Consider the following 23,965-nt stretch of genomic DNA (forward strand, 5'->3'; position numbering starts at 1 on the left):
AAGAAATTTATCCATTTCATCTAGATTATCAAATTTGTGCCCACACAGTTGTTCTTAGTATTTCTTTCTTACCCTTTTCTTACCCATAGTATCTGTAGTAATGTAGCCTTTTTCATTTCTGATGTTGGTAATTGTGTCTTCTCTTTTTATCTTAGTTAACTTGGGAAGAGGTTTATCAATTTTATTGATTTTTTTCCAAAGAATAAGCTTTCAGGTTAACTGACTTTCTCTATTTCTTGTTTTCTATTTAATGGATTTCTACTCTAATTTTTTGTTGTTTCTTTGCTTCTGCTTGCTTTAACTTTTTTTTTTTTTTTCTAATTTCTTAAGGTGGAAGTTTACATTAGTGATTTTAGGTCTTTCTTTATTTCCCACATATTTGTTCAAGGCCATAAGTTTTCCTCTAAGCATTTCATTTGCTGCATCCCACAAATTTCAATAGCTTATATTTTCATTTTCATTTAGTTTGAATTCTTTAAATGTCTTGAGCCTTCTTTGACACATATGTAATTTACAAGTGTGTCGTTTAATCTAAAATTTTTTTTTTAGATTTTATTTATCTATTTATGGGAGACAAAGAGAAAGAGGCAGAGACATAAGCAGAGGGAGAAGCAGGCTCCACGCGGGGAATCCGATGTGGGACTCAATCTCAGGACCCCAGAATCAAGACCTGAGCTGAAGGCAGATGCTCAATCACTGGGCTATCCAGGTGCCATAATCTCCAAGCATTTTAGGGTTTTCCAATTATCTTTCTGTTATTCATTTCTGGTTTAGTGCCACTGTGGTCTGAGAGCATATTTTGTATTGTTTCTATTTTTTTAAGCTGGTAAAGGTATATTTTATGTAGTCTATTTTAGCATTACATCTGTGTGTGAGAATATTAAGTAATCAGTTGTTTTTGGATAAAGTATTTTATAGTTATCAGTTAAATCAAGTTGATTGATGTTGTTGATTTCAAGCATGTTCTGACAAGTTTTCCACCTGCTGGATCTATTTATGATAAAGAGGTATTAAACTCCTGATAAAATAGTGGATTCATCTGTTTCTCCTAGCAGCTCTATTAGTCTTTACCTCATGTATTCTGATGCTCTTTCAATGGGCTTATACATATGAAGATTCATAATATCATCTTGGAGAATTGGTCCCTTTATCATTATGTAATGGTTCTTTTATCCCTCACAATTTTCCTTCTTCTGAAGTTTTTTGTCTTAAAATCAATAGAGCTACTCCAGCTTTTTTTCTCAATATGTTAGCATAGTATGTCTTACTCTGTCCCATTACTTATAATCTATCTGTGTAGACCACTCACTGCTATTTAGATATAATTTGAAATTTCAGTAATAATTATGTTCTTGCTTAGTAGGCCACCTTTACTTGTTTGACCGTAAGTCAATGTTTATTATTCACAGATTCCACATTTGCCAGTTTGACTACTAGCTAAAATTCATCCATAACACCAAAATCAATACTTGCTGTGCTTTCATGGTCATTAACAGTCATACGCAGAGAGGTGTAAACTTTGAGTCCCCAGACTGCATATTTCCAGTTGACGTTAGACAAGATGATGCTCTCCCTCCCTGTCCCAGCTCTTATCCTGTTAACAAGTGTCCTTTTTGGGGTCTATTTAATGCTACATTATGCTTTTGGTTGGTGATTGTGTCCTCTAAAATACTCCCCCCAAATGTTGTGGGGAAGTACTGTCAAATGTTCTCAAGCACAAGAAGAAATATTATGAAAAAAATTTGTGTATCAGATAAGCTTCATTCAGACATGAGTTCTAATACTGTTAGCTATGCAATTAATGTTTATAAATCACTAATATAGTACATTTAGAAAAAAAAGATAAAATTCACTGACCTATACATAAAGCTGTCCAGAAAAATGTGAAGTATTATCTGTTCTATAAAGCTATGGAAAAGCAGCTAAATTTGTGAGTTCATGACATGAAAACTGATAATATAAAAAGTGTAGTGATCACCTTTCTTTTGAAAGTAGTGATAGATGGCTTACATATTTCAAAAGGTCATACAGCATAAAAACTGTTAAACTTTCAGTTGAACAAGTTCTATAGATCAGTAGGTTATAGAAGAATGCCTCAAGAGTTTCTTTAAAAACACCTCCTAAATTTAATACAGGAAAAGCAAATGAGGAAAGGAAGGATTTCAATGCTGAAAAGACAGGCTTGTTTTATAAGGACATTCACAAACAGATATGTTATAAATGGCATTTCTGTTGAAAAAATGTTGTGACCAGTGGTTGTAGAAACCTAAATGTATATTTTCTCCCTAGCGATACTTCAGCATCTATTAATTCAGTGTTAATCCAACTTTATAGAAAACTATCACAAATAACAAGAATCAACTGTACATCATAAAAGCCTATAAAATTGCTATACTTTGTTATGCCAAGCTTTTCTACTAAACCAGAATATAAGAATTATCTATAAATTCTTGTCAGAATGCAATAGGTTAAGAAAGAAAAACCTATAATGATTGTAAAGAAGAAGTCAGAATTCTTATTATGTGCAGAGTATATTATTTATAACTCAAAATCTAAGCTAATCAACTAAAAAGTTACTAAACATTGTGAGAGTTCAATAATTTTCCTAAATACCAGATAATTTTATGGTCATAAAATTTAATGTCATTTATTTAAGCAATTATGTGTTAAGAAACAAAATAAAAATAATATAGCTTTAAATGTCAACTTAAATGCAAATATTAATGTTGTTTAGCAAACTAAAGTTTCTTGCCATTTACAAAAACTCCACATATCTTTACTAAGTCTTTTTTTTAACTTCATTTTTTTTTAATTTATTGGAGTTCATTTTGCCAACATATAGCATAACACCCAGTGCTCATTCTACAAGTGCCCCCCTCAGTGCCCATCACCCAGTCACCCCAACCCCCCGCTCACCTCCCCTTCCACCACCCCTTGTTCATTTCCCAGAGTTAGGTGTCTCTCATGTTTTGTCTCCCTCATTGATATTTTCACTCATTTTATCTCCTTTCGCTTTATTCCCTTTCACTAATTTTTATATTCCCCAAATGAATGAGACCATAGAGTGATTGTCCTTCTCCGATTGACTTACTTCACTCACATAATACCCTCCAGGTCCATCCATGTGGAAGCAAATGGTGGGGATTCATCGTTTCTAATGGCTGAGGAATATTCCATTGTATACAGAGACCACAGCTTCTCTATCCATTCATCTTTTGATGGACACCGAGGCTCCTTCCACAGTTTGGCTATTGTGGCCATTGCTGCTGTGAACATCGGGGTGCAGGTGTCCCGGCGTTTCATTGCATCTGTATCTTTGGGGTAAATCCCCAACAGTGCAATTGCTGGGTCATAGGGCAGATCTATTTTTAACTCTTTAAGGAACCTCCACACAGTTTCCCAGAGTGGCTGCACCAGGTCACATTCCCACCAACAGTGCAAGAGGGTTCCCCTTTCTCCACATCCTCTCCAACATTTGTGGTTTCCTGCCTTGTTAATTTTCCCCATTCTCACTGGGGTGAGGTGGGATCTCACTGTGGTTTTGATTTGTATTTCCCTGATGGCAAGTGATGCGGAGCATTTTCTCATGTGTGTGTTGGCCATGTCTATGTCTTCCTCTGTGAGATTTCTGTTCATGTCTCTTGCCCATTTCATGATTGGATTGTTTCTTTGCTGTTGAGTTTAATAAGTTCTTTATAGATCTTGGATACTAGCCCTTTATCTGACAGGTCATTTGCAAATATCTTCTCCCATTCTGTAGGTTGTCTTTGAGTTTTGTTGACTGTTTCTTCTGCTGTGCAGAAGCTTTTTATCTTTATGAAGTCCCAGTAGTTCATTTTTGCTTTTGTTTCTCTTGCCTTCATGGATGTACCTTGCAAGAAGTTGCTGTGGACAAGTTCAAAAAAAGGTGTTGCCTTTGTTCTCCTCTAGGATCTTGATGGTTTCTTGTCTCACATTTAGATCTTTCATCCATTTGAGTCTATCTTTGTGTCTGGTGTAAGAGAGTGGTCTAGGCTCATTCTTCTGCACTTAGCTGTCCAGTTTTCTCAGCACCATTTATTGAAGAGACTGTCTTTCTTCCAGTGGATAGTCTTTCCTCTTTGTCGAATATTAGTTGACCATAGAGTTGAGGGTCCACTTCTGGGTTCTCTATTCTGTTCCATTGATCTGTGTGTCTGTTTTTGTGCTAGGACCACACTGTCTTGATGACCACAGCTTTGTAGCACAACCTGAAATCTGGCATTGTGATGTCCCCAGATATGGTTTTCTTTTTTAATATATTCCCCTGGCTATTCGGGGTCTTTTCTGATTCCACACAAATCTTAAAATAATTTGTTCTGACTCTCTGAAGAAAGTCCATGGTATTTTCATAGGGATTGCATTGAACGTGTACATTGCCCTGGGTAACATTGACATTTTCACAATATTAATTCTTCCAATCCATAAGCATGGAAAAATTTTCCATCTCTTTGTGTCTTCCTCAATTTCTTTCCAAAGTGTTCTGTAGTTTTTAGGGTATAGACCCTTTACCTCTTTGGTTAGGTTTATGCCTAGGTATCTTATGCTTTTGGGTGCAATTGTAAATGTGACTGACTCTTTAATTTCTTTTTCTTCAGTCTCATTGTTAGTGTCTAGAAATGCCACTGACTTCTGGACATTGATTTTTGTATCCTGCCACACTGCTGAATTGCTGTATGAGTTCTAGCAATCTTGGGGTGGAGTCTTTTGGGTTTTCTATCTACAGTATCATGTCATCTGTGAAAAGGGAGAGTTTGGCTTCTTCTTTGCCAATTGAATGTCTTTTATTTCTTTTTGTTGTCTGATTGCTGAGGCTAGGACTTCCAGTACTATGTTGAATAGCAGTGGTGAGAGTGGACATCCCTGTCTTGTTCCTGATCTTAGAGGAAAGCCTCCCAGTATTTCCCCATTGAGATCGATATTTCCTGTGGGCTTTTCGTAGATGGCTTTTAAGATGTCAAGGAACGTTCCCTCTATCCCTATGCTCTGAAGAGTTTTGATCAGGAATGGATGCTGTATTTTGTCAAATGCTTTCTCTGAATCTATTGAGAGGATCATATGGCTCTTGTTTTTCCTCTTGCTGATATGATCAATCACATTGATTGCTTTATGAGTGTTGAACCAGCCTTGCATCTCGGGGATAAATCAAGTCACGGTAAATAATCTTCTTACTGTACTGTTGGATCCTATTGGCTAGTATCTTGTTGAGAATTTTTGCATCCATGTTCATCAGGGATATTGGTCTGTAATTCTCCTTTTTGGTGGGGTCTTTGTCCGGTTTTGGAATTAAGGTGATGCTGGCCTCATAGAACGAATTTGGAAGTACTCCATCTCTTTCTATCTTTCCAAACAGCTTTAGTAGAATAGGTATGATTTCTTCTTTAAACGTTTGATAGAATTCCCCAGGGAAGCCATCTGGCCCTGGACTCTTGTGTTTTGGGAGGTTTTTGATGACTGCTTCAATTTCCTCCCTGGTTATCTCCCTGTTCAGGTTTTCTGTTTCTTCCTGTTCCAGTTTTGGTAGTTTGCAGTTTTCCAGAAATGTGTCCATTTCTTCTAGATTGCCTAATTTATTGGCATATAGCTGCTCATCATAGTTTTTTTAAATCATTTATATTTTTGTGGTATTGGTGGTGATCTTTCTGATTCATGATTTTATTAATTTGAGTCTTTTCTCTCTTCTTTTTAATAAGGCTGGCTAATGGTTTATCTATCTTATTAATTCTTTCAAAGAACAAACTCCTGGTTTTGTTTATCTGTTCCACAGTTCTTCTGGTCTCTATTTCATTGAGTTCTGCTCAAATCTTTATTAACTCTCTTCTTCTGCTGGGTGTAGGATCTATTTACTGTTTTTTCTCCAGCTCCTTGAGGTGCAAGGTTAGCTTTTGTATTTGAGTTCTTTCCAGTTTTTGGATGGCTGCTTGTATTGTGATGTATTCCCCCCTCAGGACTGCTTTTGCTTTATCCCAAAGATTTTGAATGGTTGTATCTTCATTCTCATTAGTTTCCATGAATCTTTTTAATTCTCCCCTAATTTCCTGGTTGACCCTTTCATCTTTTAGCAGGATGGGCCTTAACCTCCACGTGTTTGAGGTCCTTCCAAACTTCTTCTTTATGATTTAGTTCTAGTTTCAAAGCATTATGGTTTGGAAATATGCAGGGGACGATTCCAATCTTTTGGTATCAGTTAAGACCTGATTTGTGACCCAGTATGTGGTCTATTCTGGAGAAAGTTCCATGTGCACTTGAGAAGAATGTGTACTCAGTTGCATTTGGATGTAGAGTTCTGTAGATATCTGTGAAATCCATCTGGTCCAGTGTATCATTTGAAGTTCTTGTTTCTTTGGAGATGTTGTGCTTAGATCTGTTGATTGTAGAAAGCACTGTGTTCAAGTCACCAAGTATAAGTGTATTATTATCTAAGTATGTCTTAACTTTGATTATTAATTGATTGATATACTTGGCAGCCTCCACATTCCGGGCATAAATATTCATGATTGTTAGGTCCTCTTGTTGGATAGACCCTTTAAGTATGATATAGTGTCCCTCTTCATCTCTCACTACAGTCTTCGGGGTAAATTTTAGTTTATCTGATATAAGGATGGCTACCCCTGCTTTCTTTTGAGGAGCATTTGGATGGTAAATAGTTCTCCAACCTTTTATTTTCAGGCTGTAGGTGTCCTTCTGACTAAAATGTCCTCTTGTAGACAGCAAATAGATGGGTCCTGCTTTTTTATCCCGTCTGAAACCCTGCGCCTTTTGATGGGGTCATTAAGCCCCTTCACGTTCAGAGTTACTATTGAAAGATATGAATTTAGTGTCATCATGATACCTATTCAGTCCCTGTTTTTGTGGATTGCTTCCTTGGACTTCCTCTTTCTACTACAGAGTCCCCCTTAATATTTGTTGCAGAGGCGGCTTGGTGGTCACATATTCTTTCAGTTTCTGCCTATCTTGGAAGCTCTTTATCTCTCCTTCTATTCTGAATGAGAGCCTTGCTGGATAAAGTAATCTTGGCTGCATGTTCTTCTCATTTAGGACCTGGAATATATCCTGCCAGCCCTTTCTGGCCTGCCAGGTCTCTGTGGAGAGGGCTGCTGTTATCCTAATACTTCTCCCCATAAAGGTTATGGATTTCTTGTCTCTTGCTGGTTTAAGGATTTTCTCTTTATCTTTGGAATTTGCAAGCTTCACTATTAAATGTCGAGGTGTTGGACGGTTTTTATTGATTTTAGTGGGGGATCTCTCTATTTCCTGGATCTGAGTGCCTGTTTCCCTTCCCAGATTAGGAAAGTTTTCAGCTATGATTTGTTCAAATACATATTCTGGCCCTCTGTCCCTTTCGGCGCCCTCGGGAACCCCAATTAAACGTAGGTTTTTCTTCCTCAGGCTGTCGTTTATTTCCCTTAATCTATCCTCATGGTCTTTTCATTGTTTGTCTCTTTTTTCCTCAGTTTCCCTCTTTGCCATCAACTTGTCTTCTATGTCACTCACTCGTTCTTCCACCTCGTTAACCCTCGTCATTAGGACTTCTAGTTTGGATTGCATCTCATTCAACTGATTTTTAATTTCAGCCTAATTAGATAGAAATTCTGCAGTCATGAAGTCTCTTGAATCCTTTATGCTTTTTACTAGAGTCACCAGTAGCTTTATAATTGTGCTTCTGAATCGGCTTTCTGACATTGAACTGTAATCCAAATTTGTAACTCTGTGGGAGAGAGGACTGTTTCCAATTCTTTCTTTTGTGGTGAGTTTTTCCTTCTGGTTATTTTGCTCAGTGCAGAGTGGCCAAAAACAAGTTGTACTTGATAGAAGCGCAAACTCTTCTCACTGTAGCATTCCAGCTGTTCTCTCTTTAAATCTCAGACTGAATTTGTAGGTTTTCAGGATGATTTGAAAGTTATCTAGGTAAGTTGGTGGGGACAGGTGACTTGGGGACTCTACTCTTCTGCCGTCTTGCCCCACCTCTACTAAGTCTTTTAGAAAAGAAAAACACTGAAATAATTGAGCAGATATAGTGACAAAAAAAAGATAACTTTTCAAAATTGATTCCTAAATTTACATTTATCTGAATTAAAATTTTTAATGAACTTTTGAGATTCATATAAAATTAACCTGAAATATCCTAGAGGAATAAATAAACAAGAATTACAAGGAACACTTTGAAAAATGAAGATTGTCAGAGAGGTAGGTTGTAGATAATCTCAAGAGAAAAACACAAAAAACCTGAAGACTATTGCAATCATATAAATGTGATGATAGTAAAAACAAAAATGGATGTAACTGAAAAATCTATTTATTATTAAAAATGTATTCCTTTTGGAATTCCCATCATGCAGTTAACAGACTCCTACAGAACTGCTCTGCGTCCTTTGAGTCCAGGGTATTAACCAGCTAGCCCCAGGGCAATATGTTACTCTATGCCTCTCACAAACCATAAATTTCAGTATTTAGAGCTGATTCTAGCCTCCCTCCCCCCATTTTACACCTTCCGGTCATTCCTCTCACCTGCATAAAACATCCTGCTCTTCCTTTTGTTTCACATGGTATAATTATCTAGGTAAATCATAGTCACCTGCCTTCATTTACTGGCTATTTCAGCACCTGACTCTGCTTTCCTAAAAACCTAAGGGCATCCAAAAAGATAATTTGCTTAACATCCTAGCCTGTCAATTCCTTTTTTTCCTCTTCTCCAATAAATGTCTCCTTTTGTCAAAGAAAAATTATATTATACAGAATTGAACAGGCAAGGAAGACTTTATTTGAGACTATTGCAACAGAAATCAAGACATAAGCAATAGAGGAGAGAGACTGAACTTAATTCCTCTGAAACTAATGACAAGAGAGTTTTCGAGCGTTGGAGAGCAGTGGGGAGGGGAGGACTAGCTGAAAAGTACTGGAGAACACTGGGAGTTGGGGGTGTTTGTCAATGTGATTAGGTCATCTGTGTCTGCTAATTATTATTTTTTTAAGATTTTATTTATTTATTTATTCATGAGAGAGAGAGAGAGAGAGAGGCAGAGACACAGGCAGAGGGAGAAGCAGGCTCCATGCAGGGAGCCCGATGTGGGACTCAGTCCCGGGACCCCAAGATCACACCCTGGGCCAAAGGCAGGTGCCAAACCACTGGGCCACCCAGGGATCCCTGCTAATTATTTCTTAAGAAAAGTAAGGTCCCTGTTCCCCCACAGAGACTGGGAGATAGGGATTCTCTCTTTCTTCATGATTATATTTCCAAGAGATGGCTTCCAAGCTTTTGGGAAAGACATTTCTGGGTTGTAAAACTGGGAAGTGATTGGCAGATTTATTTCTCAAAGGAGTAAAGAAGACTCTACAGTTGCAAAGTTTCCAAAGCAAATGCTCCCAGAAAAGGGGGAACAAGAGTCTATAGTCAGAAAGAACCTGCCTAAATTTTAGTCAAGCTGAGGGAAATGTTAAGGCCTTCTTGCTCACTCTACTATGACTACAACTAGGGCTAAATTTGTCTAACCTAGCTGTGCATTCAGGTGTTATATCGGTACGGGGAGTTGGCATATAAGGAAGTGGAGGCCTCAGACAGCCCAGAAACAGCCTCGGCTACAGGAGGCGAAGGCCGTGTTACCTGGCGGCCACGAGATCCACACAGTCCCCCAGGAGGTCACGCGGCCCTCGCACTTCCACACTTTCCTTCTCCATTGCTCTTCCTTCTGGAGGTTTTGAACCGTAGCTGTTATTTTTGTCTTAGTGCATGTTCCTTACAAACTATGTCTCTTAACTGTAAGATGAGAACGATGCTGCCCCCATTTGAGCACCGATCAGCTCGAAGGTCAAGGAAGCCTGTTTTGGTGGAGTGGAAGAGGCGGCTGACGAGAGACATGCATTTTATCCCTCTCCCTCTATATTTCTTAAATTGGATCTTTTTAAGGGGAAATCAGTAGGAACAGCACTAAAATGAGAGGGAAGAAGAACGCAGCCCTCATCAAGTGTTGCTCTACGATTCCAATTTTAGTTAAAATCGCTCACTGCTCTAAAGCACCATCGGGGACGATGCCGGGGCCATGGCTTTTGATCCTTAGATGGTGGCTCCTTCCAAAGTACAGAGCGGCACCTTGACTAATCTCCGAATATTCCTCTTCTCCAGGCTGCGACAAAGACATGCTGGTCGCCGTCCTAACTCAGCGCTCTACCGCTCAAAGGCTGACGATCGCAGAGGCCTACCAGAGCGTGCTCGGCCGGGTAGGGTCTCTTCCGCTTGACCTATTTTAGGGCAAACTCCTGGGAAATCCTAACCGTTTCAGAAAACAGGTACTGCTCTTCTCCTCGGTCTCACAATGACAAAGATCTCAGAGTCACCGCGTGTCGGAAACGGTTCCTATGGGTCTAACATGTTCCCAGGACTGTAAGAAAGACGTGTCCGTGTGTGAGGCACGTTCACACTCCTAGTGACTCTACCAACCAGCCCCTTCTCAAAGACCCTTCGGCTTCACAAAATAGACGTTCCGATAGGCCCACGCTGCTGCTCGGCCCAGTGAGACCAGAAACGTTGTGCTGGAAACGCCCCTGTGTCGAGCTTTAGGGAAAGCAGAGAAAGGGCTAATGATCACTGGGTCAGAAAAATAAGATCTTTCCTGCAATTCTCCACGGGTCTTCACCTAACCCTCAACCAAAGTGAATTCTGTACTAGCTTTTCTTCTCACAGCTTGCAGTGGCAGAGACCATTAAAAAAGAACGGCAGCAGTTAAAAATAGTTCAAGGCAATAAAACTATCCATCTGCTTTAAAGTAATCACCTTCTAATTTCAAAGCAAGTGCCATTAAAGATTCCTTTCTTTTGTTATGTATTTAAACCACAGATTCAGAACAAAAGCTCTTCAGGCCAAAAGGGCCTGAAATACCAATTACTTTGTCAACTGAGCATTATGGATGAAGCAATCATAAAGCTTTCCCTATAGAGTTAGCTCTTCTAAATTCACTCCATCTCTAAACCTCAGTCTTTAACCAGCTCTAACACATGAAATAAAGGATAGCCCTCTGTTGCAGTATAAATTAATAATCAAAGAAGCTACCCCTTCTTTGGGGTAAATTAGTTGAATTAAACCATAGAAGAAAACCAAGCATTCTTATTTCTTTTTTTCCAGGTAAAACTGCTATGTAAGCTTATGTTCCTATGATCCCAGGGCTAGTTTCCTTTTGAAAGAGAATGTAGAAACCATCAAAGTTGTGGGTAGCACCACTAATCAAATGTAATTTTAATATGCATACTGTTATAAGAGTGGTCATTTTTCAGTATTTTTTAACCCCAAAGTGTACGTACATCTTTGCATTTTATACGTCAGGTCAATTTAGGTTGGAGGCATTACTTTACTACGTCCCACAAAATTACACTAAAACAGATTAAAACATTAAGAAAGGACGTACTTACACTCAAGGAACGTAAAATCCGTTAAACAACTCACACTCTCAGGGGTCTCAGGGTTGGTGGCCCCCTCCCTTCTGCTGAGCGGCGCACACTGCAAGGGAAAGCTGGGCTAACACCACAGCAGCGCCAATGGATGACAGTGGATCCTGCTGGCCCCTTTCCTCCAAAACACCCTTGTCATGCGATCTGTTATCCAGCCTTGAGAATTATTCTTCCTCTCACATTTCTTTCTCTTTCTCCCACTTGCACAGTCTTGATTCATCTGGTACCCAGACTAGTGGGAAACTCCTACCAGGTTCCTGCTACCCTCATGCCTTCCCGCTCTGGTCTATCCCCCACACGGAAGCCAGAACGATTCCAAATCCAGATTTCTGCTTTCTCGACTCGGGCCCTGAGTGTTTATCTCACTTCTGCCTCACAAATACCCACAAGTCCATAGAATACGCCAGTAGCTTCCCAGGACACACAAAGCCTTGCTTACTTTGTTTCTGTTCTCCGTCGTACTCCTTCCCTCCCGTCTTCACACACCAGTGACTGCGGACCATTGAGCTATCCATACTTCTGCAGACCATTGAGGCCTGTGCCCCCCCCTTTAATCAGGGTGCTTCATCTACTTCAGGGGCCTGATGTCCTCCCGCCACAAGCTGCACCCCGCTCTTCCTCCTGACATGCACAGTTCCTCACACCACTAACCCCAAACAGAGTGGAACGGACTCGTGCTGCTACTGTATTCACAAAACTTCCCCCTCAGGACCTAGGGGCACATCAGTGAGCTTGTTTATATGTGTTTCCCTTTACCGGAACCTGAATCTTTGAGAGTTGGAATGCATTCATCCGTCCCCACCGTCTAGCCCAAATGTCTACATAATGTGCTGAGATTGCTTAGTCATGTTTGTGCAATGACACTGTGAAGGCAGTTTCGGTTGCTTGTGTGGCCTTCCCCACCTTCCCCACCTGTCACACTCACCCTCTGCCCTGAGCTAGCTTCTTGGGAGGGGCGGGGGGGTCACAGAACTCCCCATATATACTGTTACCATGGCCTTGCCACACTGGGTTGTGTCGGTTCACTTTTTTCTCTTGATGACTAGACTGAAATCCCCTAGAAAAGCAGGGACCAGGTTATTTGCTGCAATCCCTCCAGAGCTCGGCCCAGGGCCTAACCTAGAAGATGCATTTACAGAACAAGGGAATCTAAGGAATTCTATTTTGCCTACTTACATTTATGTTTAAAAAAGGGGAGGGGACATTCCTGTATCGTCCACTTTAAACTTTTGCTATCTTTGCCTTTCCATAGTGAGAGTTTAGAGATTTCCTGTATGTTAGTCTTTGATATTATTTTTTATTAATATGGATAATCAAGATTTGCCAGAATTATTTTTTTAGCTGCTGCACAAAGCGCTAGTGTAGGCACGCTCCATAAATACGTACTACTTGACGTTTTACACTAGTGAAGGATGGCTGACTTTCATCAACTCTTCCTCACCCAGAGCACACTAATCCCTACACCCAAATGAAAAGCCTTTTTGGAACGCCTCTGACTGACATATTAATTAACCGACACAATGATGAGGTCTCCCCTGACCTTCCACACCAAAGTAAACACTATGCTATCGCCAGTGCAGCAAAACCAGGGGAACAAGGAAACACCTCTGGGGCTAGGCAGAGAACTATACATGCCTGATAAGTTCAGCACTTGGACAATGATTCCTGGATGTAATCAACCTAATTTATGCTCTCAGTTTTCATCTGCAACAGGGATAATCAGCTCTGAAGTACCCGGGCATGTAGAATTCATTAAAATGGTGGGGTTGGTCATACAATTTAGTGCCGAGGCTAACTTGCCCTGAGCAATACAAAGTTAGAACTTAAGCCAAGGTTATCCGACTCTAAATCATGTCTTTCAAAGTTCTCCATGCCTGTTGTTCGCAACCGAATGAGCACCAGATTTAACAAGAGCAGATACCTATCCTGCTACCCCCCTCATATTCTTCAAGGCTTTGGGCAATGTCTGCTACTCCAGAAGGCCCAGTCTGATTGGTCTGTTTAAAACTGTCATCCACCCAAAGCCTGTGCCAGGACCCACATCTCTTTCACCTATTTTTGGGTTTTTTTTTTTTTCTTTAACACTCACTGCTTTCTAACACACTACCTGATTTATTTATATGTACGTATTATTTATTGTTTGCCATCTCTCCCTAACACAAGCCCCACAAGGAGAGGAGTCTTTGTTTTGTTCATTACTGTGTCCAAAGCACTTGTGACAGTGGCAGGCACAAAGCTGGTGTTACAGCCTCAACTGTAACATTTAAATGTTGAAACCCTAACCTCCCAAAGTAACTGTATTTGAAGATAGGGCATTTAAGGAGATGACTAAGGTTACATGAGGTCATAAGGGTGGGGCCCTAATCCTATAGGACTGGTGTTCTTTCTTCTAAGAAGAAAAAAAGATACCAGCAGTGCATGTATAAAGAAAAGACCATGTGAGGATACAGCAAGAAGGCAGCCATCTGCAAGCCAGAAGATATCTCCCTAGAAACCAGCCCTGCCAGTATCTTGATCTAGGACTTCCAGGCTTCAGACTGTAAGAAAATAAATTGCTTTGTTTAAACCATCCAGTCTACGGTAAACTGGCAAGGCAACCTGAGCAGACTAACGTAGCTGATACTCAGTGCAGAAATGTGGAGGGCAATGCCTGGGTGGCTCAGGGGTTGAGCATCTGCCCTCAGCTTAGGGCATGATCCCAGGGAACTGGGATGGAGTCCCACCTTGGGGTCCCCACAGGGAGCCAGCCTGCTTCTCCCTCTGCCTGTGTCTCTGCCTCTCTCTGTGTGTCTTTCATGAATAAATGAATAAAGTCTTAAAAAAAAAAAAGGAAAAGAAATGCAGAGAGAAGTTAAGAAAGCCAAAGAGAGGGGGGTGCTGTAGGCTGCCAGAGGTAGAAATCAGCCACCCTGTGGACAGCAGGAGCTGTGGAGAGTTGATGAGAGTTGATCTGGGGGAGAAAAGAATCAGAAGTGCTACAAAGGGGAGGGAGCCCTGGTCACAGAGAGAGAAGTGAGACAAAAAGAGAGAGAGAGAAAGAATGAAAGAAATGAAATGAAATGAAATGAAAAGAATGAAAGAAATGAAAGAATGAAAGCACGCACAAGGAATCGCATGAGAAAAACTCTTCCCCAAAACCGCTGACTGGAGAAAGGAGAAGGCCTGTGTACCACAGGTGTTCATAAACAGTGGAGCACAAAGTTTGAAGTTTTGGTGGTCCACACCATCCCCAAGGTCATGCCTGTTGAGCTTGGCAGTGCTCTGGTGGGAAAAGAACGTAGAAACCTGGAGCAGGCAACAAGACCAGAGGATGCCCCGGGGCGCACAGGGAGGATACATTTCCCCACTTGAGTGCATTTGGGAGTGGTGGCACAGCCTCTCTGGGGACAAAAGAACTGAGGGTGCCAATGTGCTGCCACGTTCACTAGCACAGGAACAAAGACATCAGCTGGGGTCAGCAAACCTTGGTGCTGGCTTTTTGGTTGTGCTTTATCATAAACTTAGAACAGTTGAGGGGCACCTAGTGGCTCAGTCAGTTAAGCATCTGCCTTTGACTCACATCATGATTGCAGGATCCTGGGATTGACCCCCACACCTCAAGCTCTCTGATCAACGGGGAGTCTGTTTCTCCCTCTCCCTCTGCCCCTCCGCACACAAGGCCTACCTCAAGAAGTAAGAAAATTCTCAAATATACCACCTAACCTTACCCCTTAAAGGGATAGAAAAGGAATAGCAAATAAAGCCTAACGCCATCAGGAGAAGAGAAATAGTAAAGATTAGAGCAGAGGTAAACATATAGAAACAAACAAATAAAAAAATCAGTAGAATTGATCAATGAAACTAAGACCTGGTTCTTTGAAAAAATTAATAAAACGGATAAACCCCTAGCTGTACTTATCAAAAAGAAGAGAGAAAGGACCCAAATGAATAAAATCATGAATGAAAGAGAAGAGATCACAACTGACACCACAGAAATACAAACAATAATAAGAGAATATTATGAAAAATTATACACCAACAAATTAGGCAATTTGAAAGAAATAGACGAGTTCCTAGAAACATACAAAATACCAAACCTGAAACAGGAAGAAATAGAAAACCTGAACTAACCCATAACCAGCAAAGAAATTGAATCAACAATCAAAAATCTACCAAAAAACAAACAAACAAAAAAGATTCAAGGCCAGATGCCTTTCCAAGGGAATCCTACCAAACATTTAAAGAAGAGTTAATACCTATTCTTCTCAAACTGTTTGAAAAAACTAAAATGGAAGCAAAACTTCCAAACTCATTCCACGAGGCCACCATTATCGTGATTCTAAAACCAAAGACTGCACTAAAAAGGAGAATCACAGGCCAATATATCTGATGAACATGGATGCAAAAATTCTAAATAAAATACGAACAAATCGAATCCAACAGTTTATTAAAAGTATTATTTACCACGACCAAGTGGGATTTATTCCTGGGTGGTAGGTGTGGTTCAATATTCACAAATCAGTCAATGTGATATACTCCATTAATCAGAGAAAGGATAAGAACCATGTGATACTTCAATAGCTGAAGAAAAAGCATGTGACAAAATACAGTATCCTTTCTTTAAAAAAAAAAAGATTATTTATTTATTCATGAAAGACACAAAAAGAGAGAGAGAGAGAGAGAGGCAGAGACACAGGCAGAGGGAGAAGCAGGCTCCATGCAGGGAGCCCGACGTGGGACTCGATCTCAGGGCTGAAGGCGGCACTAAACTGCTGAGCCACTAGGGCTGCCCCAGTATCCTTTCTTGATAAAAACCCTCAACAAAGTAGGGAGAGATGGAACACGCCTCAACATCATGAGCCATATACAGAAGACACACAGCTAATACCTTCTCGAATGGGAAAAACCTGAGAGCTTTTCCTCTTTGGTCAAGAACAAGGCAGGCATGTCCACTCCCACCATTACTATTTAACATATTATTTAAATAGTCTGTCAGCAGTCAGGCAACACAAAGAAACACAAGGCACCCAAATCAGCAAGGAAGAAGTCAATCTTTCACTATTTACAGATGACATGATACTCTAGATAGAAAACCCAAAGACGCCACCAAAAAACTGCTGGGACTAATACATGAATTCAGCAGATTCACAGGATATAAAACCAATGTACAGAAATCTGTTGCATTTCTATACACCAATAATGAAGCAGCAGAAAAAGAAATCAAGGAATCAATTCCATTTGTATATGCACCAAAAACAATAGAATACCTAGGAATAAACCTATCCAAAGAGGTAAAGGATCTGTACTCTGAAATCTATAAAAGAGAAAAGAAAGAAATTGAAGAGGATACAAAGAAATGGAAAACCATCCCATGCTCATGGATTAGAAGAACAAACATTGTAAAATGTCCATAGCACCCAAAGCAATCTACATAATTAGTGCAATCCCTATCAAAATACTAACAGCATTTTTCACAGAGCTGGAACAAACAATCCTAAAATTTGAGTGGAGCTACAAAAGACCCCAAATAGTCAAAGCAGCCTTGAAAAAGAAAAGCAAAGATGGAGGCATCAGAATTCCAGACTTCAAGGTATATTACAAAGCTGTAGTCATCAAGACAGGTATGATATTGGCACAAAATCGGACACATACATCAATGGAACGGAAAAGAAAACCCAGAAGTGGACTCACAACTATATGGCCAACTGATTTTTGACAAAGCAGGAAAGAATATCCATTGGAAAAAGGATGGTCTCTTCAACAAGTGGTGCTGGGAAAACTAGACAGCCACGTGCAGAAGAATGAAACTGGACCACTTTCTTACACCAGACACAAAAATAAATTCAAAATGGATGAAAGACCAAACGTGAGATAGGAAGCCATCAAAATCCTAGAGGAGAACACAGGCAGCAACCTCTTTGACCTTGGTATGGTAGACATGTCGCCAGAGGCAAGGAAAACAAAAACAAAAATGAATTATTGGGACTCGATGAAGATGAAAAGCCTCTGCACAGTGAAGGAAACAGTCAACGAAACTAAAAGGTCGCCTACGGAAGGGAGAAGGTGTCTGCAAATCACATATAATAAAGGGTTAGTGTTTAAAATCTATAAAGAATTTATGAAACTCAACACCCAGAATACAAATAGTCTAATTAAGAAATGGACAGGAGACATGAGTGAACATTTTTCCATCGAAGACGTACAGATGTCTAACAGACACATGAAAAGATGCTCAACATCACTCATCATCAGGGAAACTTAAATCAAAACCACGATGAGATACCACCTCACACCAGTCAGAGAGGATAAAATTAACAACACAACCAATACTGCGTGAAGTGTTAACTAACTAGAATTTAAATAAAAATTTTTTGGGGGAAAAAAGGCAGACATGTGAATGTGTGAAGAGTCTGGTTCACTCTTCAGACCCATCTTGTTCTTACAACGCTATTTTTTGCTATTATATCTCAGCTTTTGATTAAAAACACTGATATTGAACTATCAACATACCTAGGAAGTAGCTGTTTAGAAAATCACCCTCGCTACTCCCCAGGTAGGACTGTCTTGTCACGAGCACCAGCGATAGGCGCGGCACCTGTTCGTCTATCCTCACTTCTACCTTAGAACTGAGGGCTGATGTAGTTTTAGCCTCAAAAGCTTAAATTCATCACACAATTTATCACACATCAATTTCTTAAACGTGAATTAAGTAATTTAAAATGGTGCAACTAGGGATCTCTGGGTGGCGCAGCTGTTTAGCACCTGCCTTTGGCCCAGGGCGCGATCCTGGAGACCCGGGATCGAATCCCACGTCGGGCTCCTGGTGCATGGAGCCTGCTTCTCCCTCTGCCTGTGTCTCTGCCTCTCTCTCTCTCTCTCTCTCTCTCTCTCTCTGACTATCATAAATTAAAAAGAAAATAAAAATAAAATAAATAAAATGGTGCAACTAAAAAAAGAAAAAAGAAAATGGTGCAACTATCTCATCTTCCAAGTATATAATGGATTCGATATACTCCTTTCGGTAAAACTTAACTACCAGGAACGTAATTTATAATTTCAAGAAGATCTTCTGTAGAATCAATCAAAATTTTATAAGTTCAGAAAACCTCTGTGTATGCTCGTTACAGCCTGAACCATTATTTGTCTTTAAAATAACATCTGATCTCTGCCAGGGAGGGATGGAGGGAAGAAGAAAGACGGAAAGTAGGAGCAAGAGAGATGCTGTGGAAGCCGGCTCTGATTGGGCTTCGAACTATCTGAAACATTCTGTAAATCTGCACTCCACCTGCTGCAAATATATAATGATTCCCATTTCCCTTAAATCTTCATAAAACTTCTGAAGTTGTGACCCATTTTATGGATATAAATGGGATCTCATTATGGTTTTAACTTGCATTTTTCCCTGGTAAAATGTAACGTTGACCATCTTTTCATGTTTTTTTGTTTTTTAATTGACATCCTGGCTTCTTCCCCTTTTAAATCTAGATTCTCTGTGTATTTTTCTTTCAGTAGTCTGCCATTTACTGACTGTAATTATTTATAGAATTTGGACGTCAGTTATTTCTTGTGTATGTAGACTATAAATATTTTCTCCAAACATATGTTTTAATTTCAAGTTGTGTTGTACAATCCGCCAAAAGCTGTGAAAGGTAATGAGACTTGGACGTCCGAGACAGTGGGAAGCTAAGCAGCCGAGAGAACGTAGATCCTGGTAGAAGACAAGAGGCCCCTGCGGCGAAGGCTAAGTACGGGTTCTCACTCACAGTCACAGCTGCCACAACGTCAGAATGTTTGCACCAGTTCCCTGAGCCTCGATCCCAAAGGTCAAGGCAAAAATGAGTAGGTGACATTTGCACACACAGTGGGTTGCCCTGCAGAGAAGAAGCCATGTGATGAGAGACTTGACCCATTGACAATGGGCAGAGCGAAGGGCTGCCCCCTGCACTTAAGGTGAGCCCGTCTACCTGAGGGTGCCATTCACCACATGAACACACTTGGAAAGCTGGTCTAGAACATGCGACTGTCGGTGCCTCACTCTGCGCCACACTCAGAAACACGAGACCTACGGAAAACTGTCTTCCAGCAACATCGCCTGTCATCTCATTTCACTACATGCCCCTTCACCATTGGCTTTTCTCCTAGGAGCCCAGCATGCTCGAAGCCACTCCTATGATTCCAACGAAGGCTGAGACTAAAGCCATGAATTTGTCTCATATAGCATGTAACTATCAAAGATCCCAGCGGCAGGGGGAGGTCAACTGGCGGTATCGCTACCAGTCACTCCAGGGGCCTGGACCCAATGAACTCAACAAATCCCGTAAGTCATCAGGGCCTATTTAAAAAAGCTAAGCGGCTTGTTCCTAAGGTTTAGACATGACCTTTCCTCTTGAAGTCTTCATTTAGATACAATAAGATGTATTAGCGATGGCAGAGACCTTACCTTTGCCCACAAGGAGGAAGTCTAGAACCAGCCCATCGTCCACAATAACAACCTTGACCAGTGAGTTGCGGTCGTCCTACCTTCCAGAGCCGAGGTGATGTGATTAGGTATTTCCTCTGCAGCTGCCAAGGTTGTTGCTCTTGCTCCACCATTAGGAAACTGTCACTTGTCTAGTCGTTGAGACTTCATTTTTTGTATTATTTCCAACTCAGACTCAGAACTTTCTTTCAGAAGGGTCAGGTGCAGGAGGGACAAAGACGTTTTTATAAAACTTCAAAAAAAGCCATTATGTTACACAAGCAGTGTACCCAACGAAAGAGCTTTATCCTTATGATCCAGGACTGTGGAACTACAGAGGTAATTTGGTGGCTGAACTAGAATTGGTTCAAATCCTCAGCCCACTTCTGCTTAGACGGCCACCCACCGAGCAGAGTAACCAATACACTCCGAGGCTGACAATGCTGGAAGAAAGAAAAGAATCTTCATACCCAAAATTGGTCGGGATAGAATGCAAAATTTTCAAAATAAGTCTACATGATTAAAGGAAAACTCCTGTTTCTCTCTACACAGTTCAACACTTCACTTCTGATACCAAATGTGTGAATTACTTTCCTCAAACTGAAGATAATTCTCAAACTAACCACAGATCCTAGGTTACAGGCATATCACAAAAGTGTCTCCCACTTCAACGTCCTAGATTGTCACCTATACCTCTGGTTAACTGAAATTCGGAGGCTCCCACAACATCCTCCTTAGCTCAGTAATTTGCTAGAATAGCTCACAGAACTCAGGGAAGTGCCGTGCTTACGATTACTAATTTATTATAAAGGATACAGCTCAGAAACAGCAAAGTGTCAGAGGTGTATAGGGCAAGGCGTGTGGGCCAGGGTGCAGGACTCCCCGCACCTTGAGGCGTTCAGCAGCCTGAAAGCACTTCACACCTCTTTACAGTTTCTGTAGAGGTTTCACTATATAAGCACGAGTGATTGAATCATTGGTCACTGATGAATGAGATAGTCCCCGCCCCCCTGTCTTCCTAGAGATTAGTAGGGCTGCGGGTTCCAACCCAATCCTCTGGTAATCAGCCCCCTCCCTCTAAGATCACCTTCTGACCATAAACTTAGATCTGATTGAAAGGGGGTTTTTATGAGTAACAAAAGATGATCCTCTCACTCCTATCAGAAAAGTATAAGGTTTCAGGAGCTCTATGCCAGGCATGGGGCTAAAAGCCAAATATATATATTTATTTATTTATATTTATTACATATATTAAATATATATTTTATATATAAATACATATAAATTATAATAAATTTATATATAAATATTATAATATAATATAATATAATATAATATATAATATATAATATATAATATATAATAATATATGATTTATGATAATAAATATTTATTGGTAAATAATTATTAATAATTATTAGCAAATAATAAATATATGATTACATGATTTATATAAATAATATAAATAATAAATATATAATGTTATAAATGTAACATATAAATTAAATATATATTTATATATGAGTATTTATATTTATATTTAAATATATTTATACATTTATAAATATATAAATATGTATATATTTATGTATGTTATTAAATATTATATATATAATCACAATATCACAGTAACCCTCTCCCCCACTTCACTATGATTATAATCCAGGAGGGAAAATTCCATTTGGTGACCAATGGCCCTACTAAGCTGTGTACAGCAGGAGGAGGTAAAGCAGACAGAGTCAGAAATTTTATTGAGTCAATCAATTATCACCAATACCAGAAACCAATGGATGGCAGGAACTATGGGAGCTCCATCAAATAGCTTCACTATCAGTCTATCAGTTGAGTGACTTTGATAACAAACATGGCACCATGTACCAGACTGCAAGTAGTCTGGAAAGGCAAACACATGACACAGATTAGTTTCAAGGACAATAATTGTGTCCAGAGTCAGCTGACTCAACAGGAACAGCTGTGCTTCTACTTGACAAAGTATTAACGATTTCCAGGACTTCTAGTAACCTCAAGAGGAAGTCAACTCTGGCGCGTCCCATCAGCCGCGGCTGTGCGGGAGCAGTGCCCTGTGAATGATGACTTGGCTCACACTGAGTAAGGCAAGTCAAGGCAAGTCAGCTCACAAAGCTGGCAAGAAATGCTCACCTTGGCTTCAAGCACATAAAACACTACACGCCCAGCGTGTGACAGTGCATGTGTTCTGATGTCCAGGAGGATGACGGATCCGGGAGCAACACTATAATACGGGCAGTGCAGGCTTGAGTCGGTCTTAGCAGGGAATGAGTCCTCACCATGGACGTCTGTGAGAGGGACACCCAAGTTCCCATCAGCAGCCACCGTTTGTCTTGATAGATTACAGCCCTCCAAAAAGTCCTTTTTCATATGGAATCTGTACATTTCCAAGGGTCAAACCAAAGTGATAGGTCTAACAACCCAGAGTGGGTAGAAAGACTAAAAAGTTTTTCAAGAGGGGCACTGGCCAGAACTAGGAAAACAGCCTTGATTTCTGCCCATTAAAAAAAATAAAAAGTCCCTTTTTGGTTCTTCACTGCTATTGCTGAGTTGAACAACCACGGCCACCCAATGGACGTCTTTTGGGTTTAGCATATTTGAACCATCAATAAACCAGTCAAGGCATTTAGGGCAATTGACTAAAGACTCCATTGACTCAGTAGCTTGTTTCAAGAAGCAGAGTGGGGTTAAAGTTTCCCCCAAAGGAATAGCTGCCATTTTTTTAATGTAAATCCATGATTCTCCTGGGCCCAGGCCAGCTGTTACCCTCAGTGTACCGTCTCCATTAGGTGAGATTGGTTGATTTCTTCCCACCTTTCCAATCATTGATCACAGTTGACTCCCCAAAATGAGATCACCAGGAACAAGTCATCCCCAGAGATCAGCATTCGGTTAAGTGCTGTGCATAGAAGTTGTATGACGAAGGCAACAATTTTAAGACACCAAGAGGCACCTGTCGGATGCTGGCTCTTCTTGACCGAGACTCTCATCAACAAGCCATCCGTCACAGAGACGTACGGCAGATCGTGGTCATCGGGGTCATTGAACCGTCCCCATTGTGCTGTAGGCAGAAGCCCTTCCCTACGTGCGGCTTGTTTCCCACCAAAAGCATCTCCCTTGGCACGTGAAGGCACTCCCAGGGGAGACCAATGAACATCCATTCCAACCGTAGCCATCATGGAAGCTGTTCTCGCAGAAGAGTGAAAGCCGCCCAAAGGGCCTCGAGCACAAGCTCCCATAGTTTTCCTTTTTCCACTGCAAACCTTGCCCACGCCCATCATTTGAATTGGAGGCAGCCCCAATTTCAACCGACAGGACCACACAGAACGGCGACCTGGCAGCTGTATCCAACAGATTCCTAAGAAATTGGGTCCTTCTGTTCCCAAGAGTCTGCCCAGCACGCTCCAACAGCAGGAATGCTTTCGTCCACCGTGGGACAAGACCTTGGTGCGACTCCTGATCATTCCTCTTTGGAAAGCAGCAGAGGCTGGGGTAGCGGGGAGAGGAAGGCAGGCACGGGAGGACAGCAAGAGGCTCTGCATCAGTCAGCAGGACATTTCCTCCCCGTGTGTCACCCGTGCGCCTCTCAGTCACACGGACTTCCATGGCTGGGGCCCACCGAAAGTTCTGCAGCAAGAAGTGGCAGCTTCATCCCTGCGGACCCCGTGTTTCGACCTTGTGCACTCCTGACTCGGTGGCCAGAGCCACGTTTTGTTCTGGCCACAGGCGCTGGCTTGGTCCTTTGGGCTGGTCTAGAGGTGGCTGACATTTGGAAAGGTTGGTACTGCGTCCACCCTGGGCATGGCTCCCGGGGCAGTGCCGCTGTGTCTTGGCGGTGGCCTCGCGGGCTGGGCCGCAGGTAACCAAGAGCTGGGGGCTTTTCCAGGCAGTATACTGTTATTGTTGAATATTTTTATCCTACCTTATTTTATACTCCCCCAACTTAATGATTATTGAGCTTTTGATGGGTTAATGTCTCTTCAGTTTTATTCATAATTTTCAATTTCTTTGTTTGTTTTTCTTCAAATACGCAACTCCGTGTTT

At 40.9% G+C, this 23,965-nt stretch overlaps 1 protein-coding gene across 3 annotated transcripts in view; it reads left to right on the forward strand.

Annotated features, from left to right (window-relative positions):
* Positions 1–23,965, forward strand: part of ANXA10 (annexin A10) — a 97,011-nt gene that overhangs the window by 36,493 nt on the left and 36,553 nt on the right. For all 3 annotated transcript variants that reach the window (XM_077846579.1, XM_077846578.1, XM_077846577.1), the window contains exon 3: positions 10,139–10,233. In XM_077846579.1, coding sequence (XP_077702705.1) covers positions 10,139–10,233 — 95 coding nt within the window. The remainder of the gene's footprint in view (positions 1–10,138; positions 10,234–23,965) is intronic.

Source organism: Canis aureus, chromosome 13, assembly GCF_053574225.1.
Source record: "Canis aureus isolate CA01 chromosome 13, VMU_Caureus_v.1.0, whole genome shotgun sequence".
NCBI classification, from domain to species: domain Eukaryota; kingdom Metazoa; phylum Chordata; class Mammalia; order Carnivora; family Canidae; genus Canis; species Canis aureus.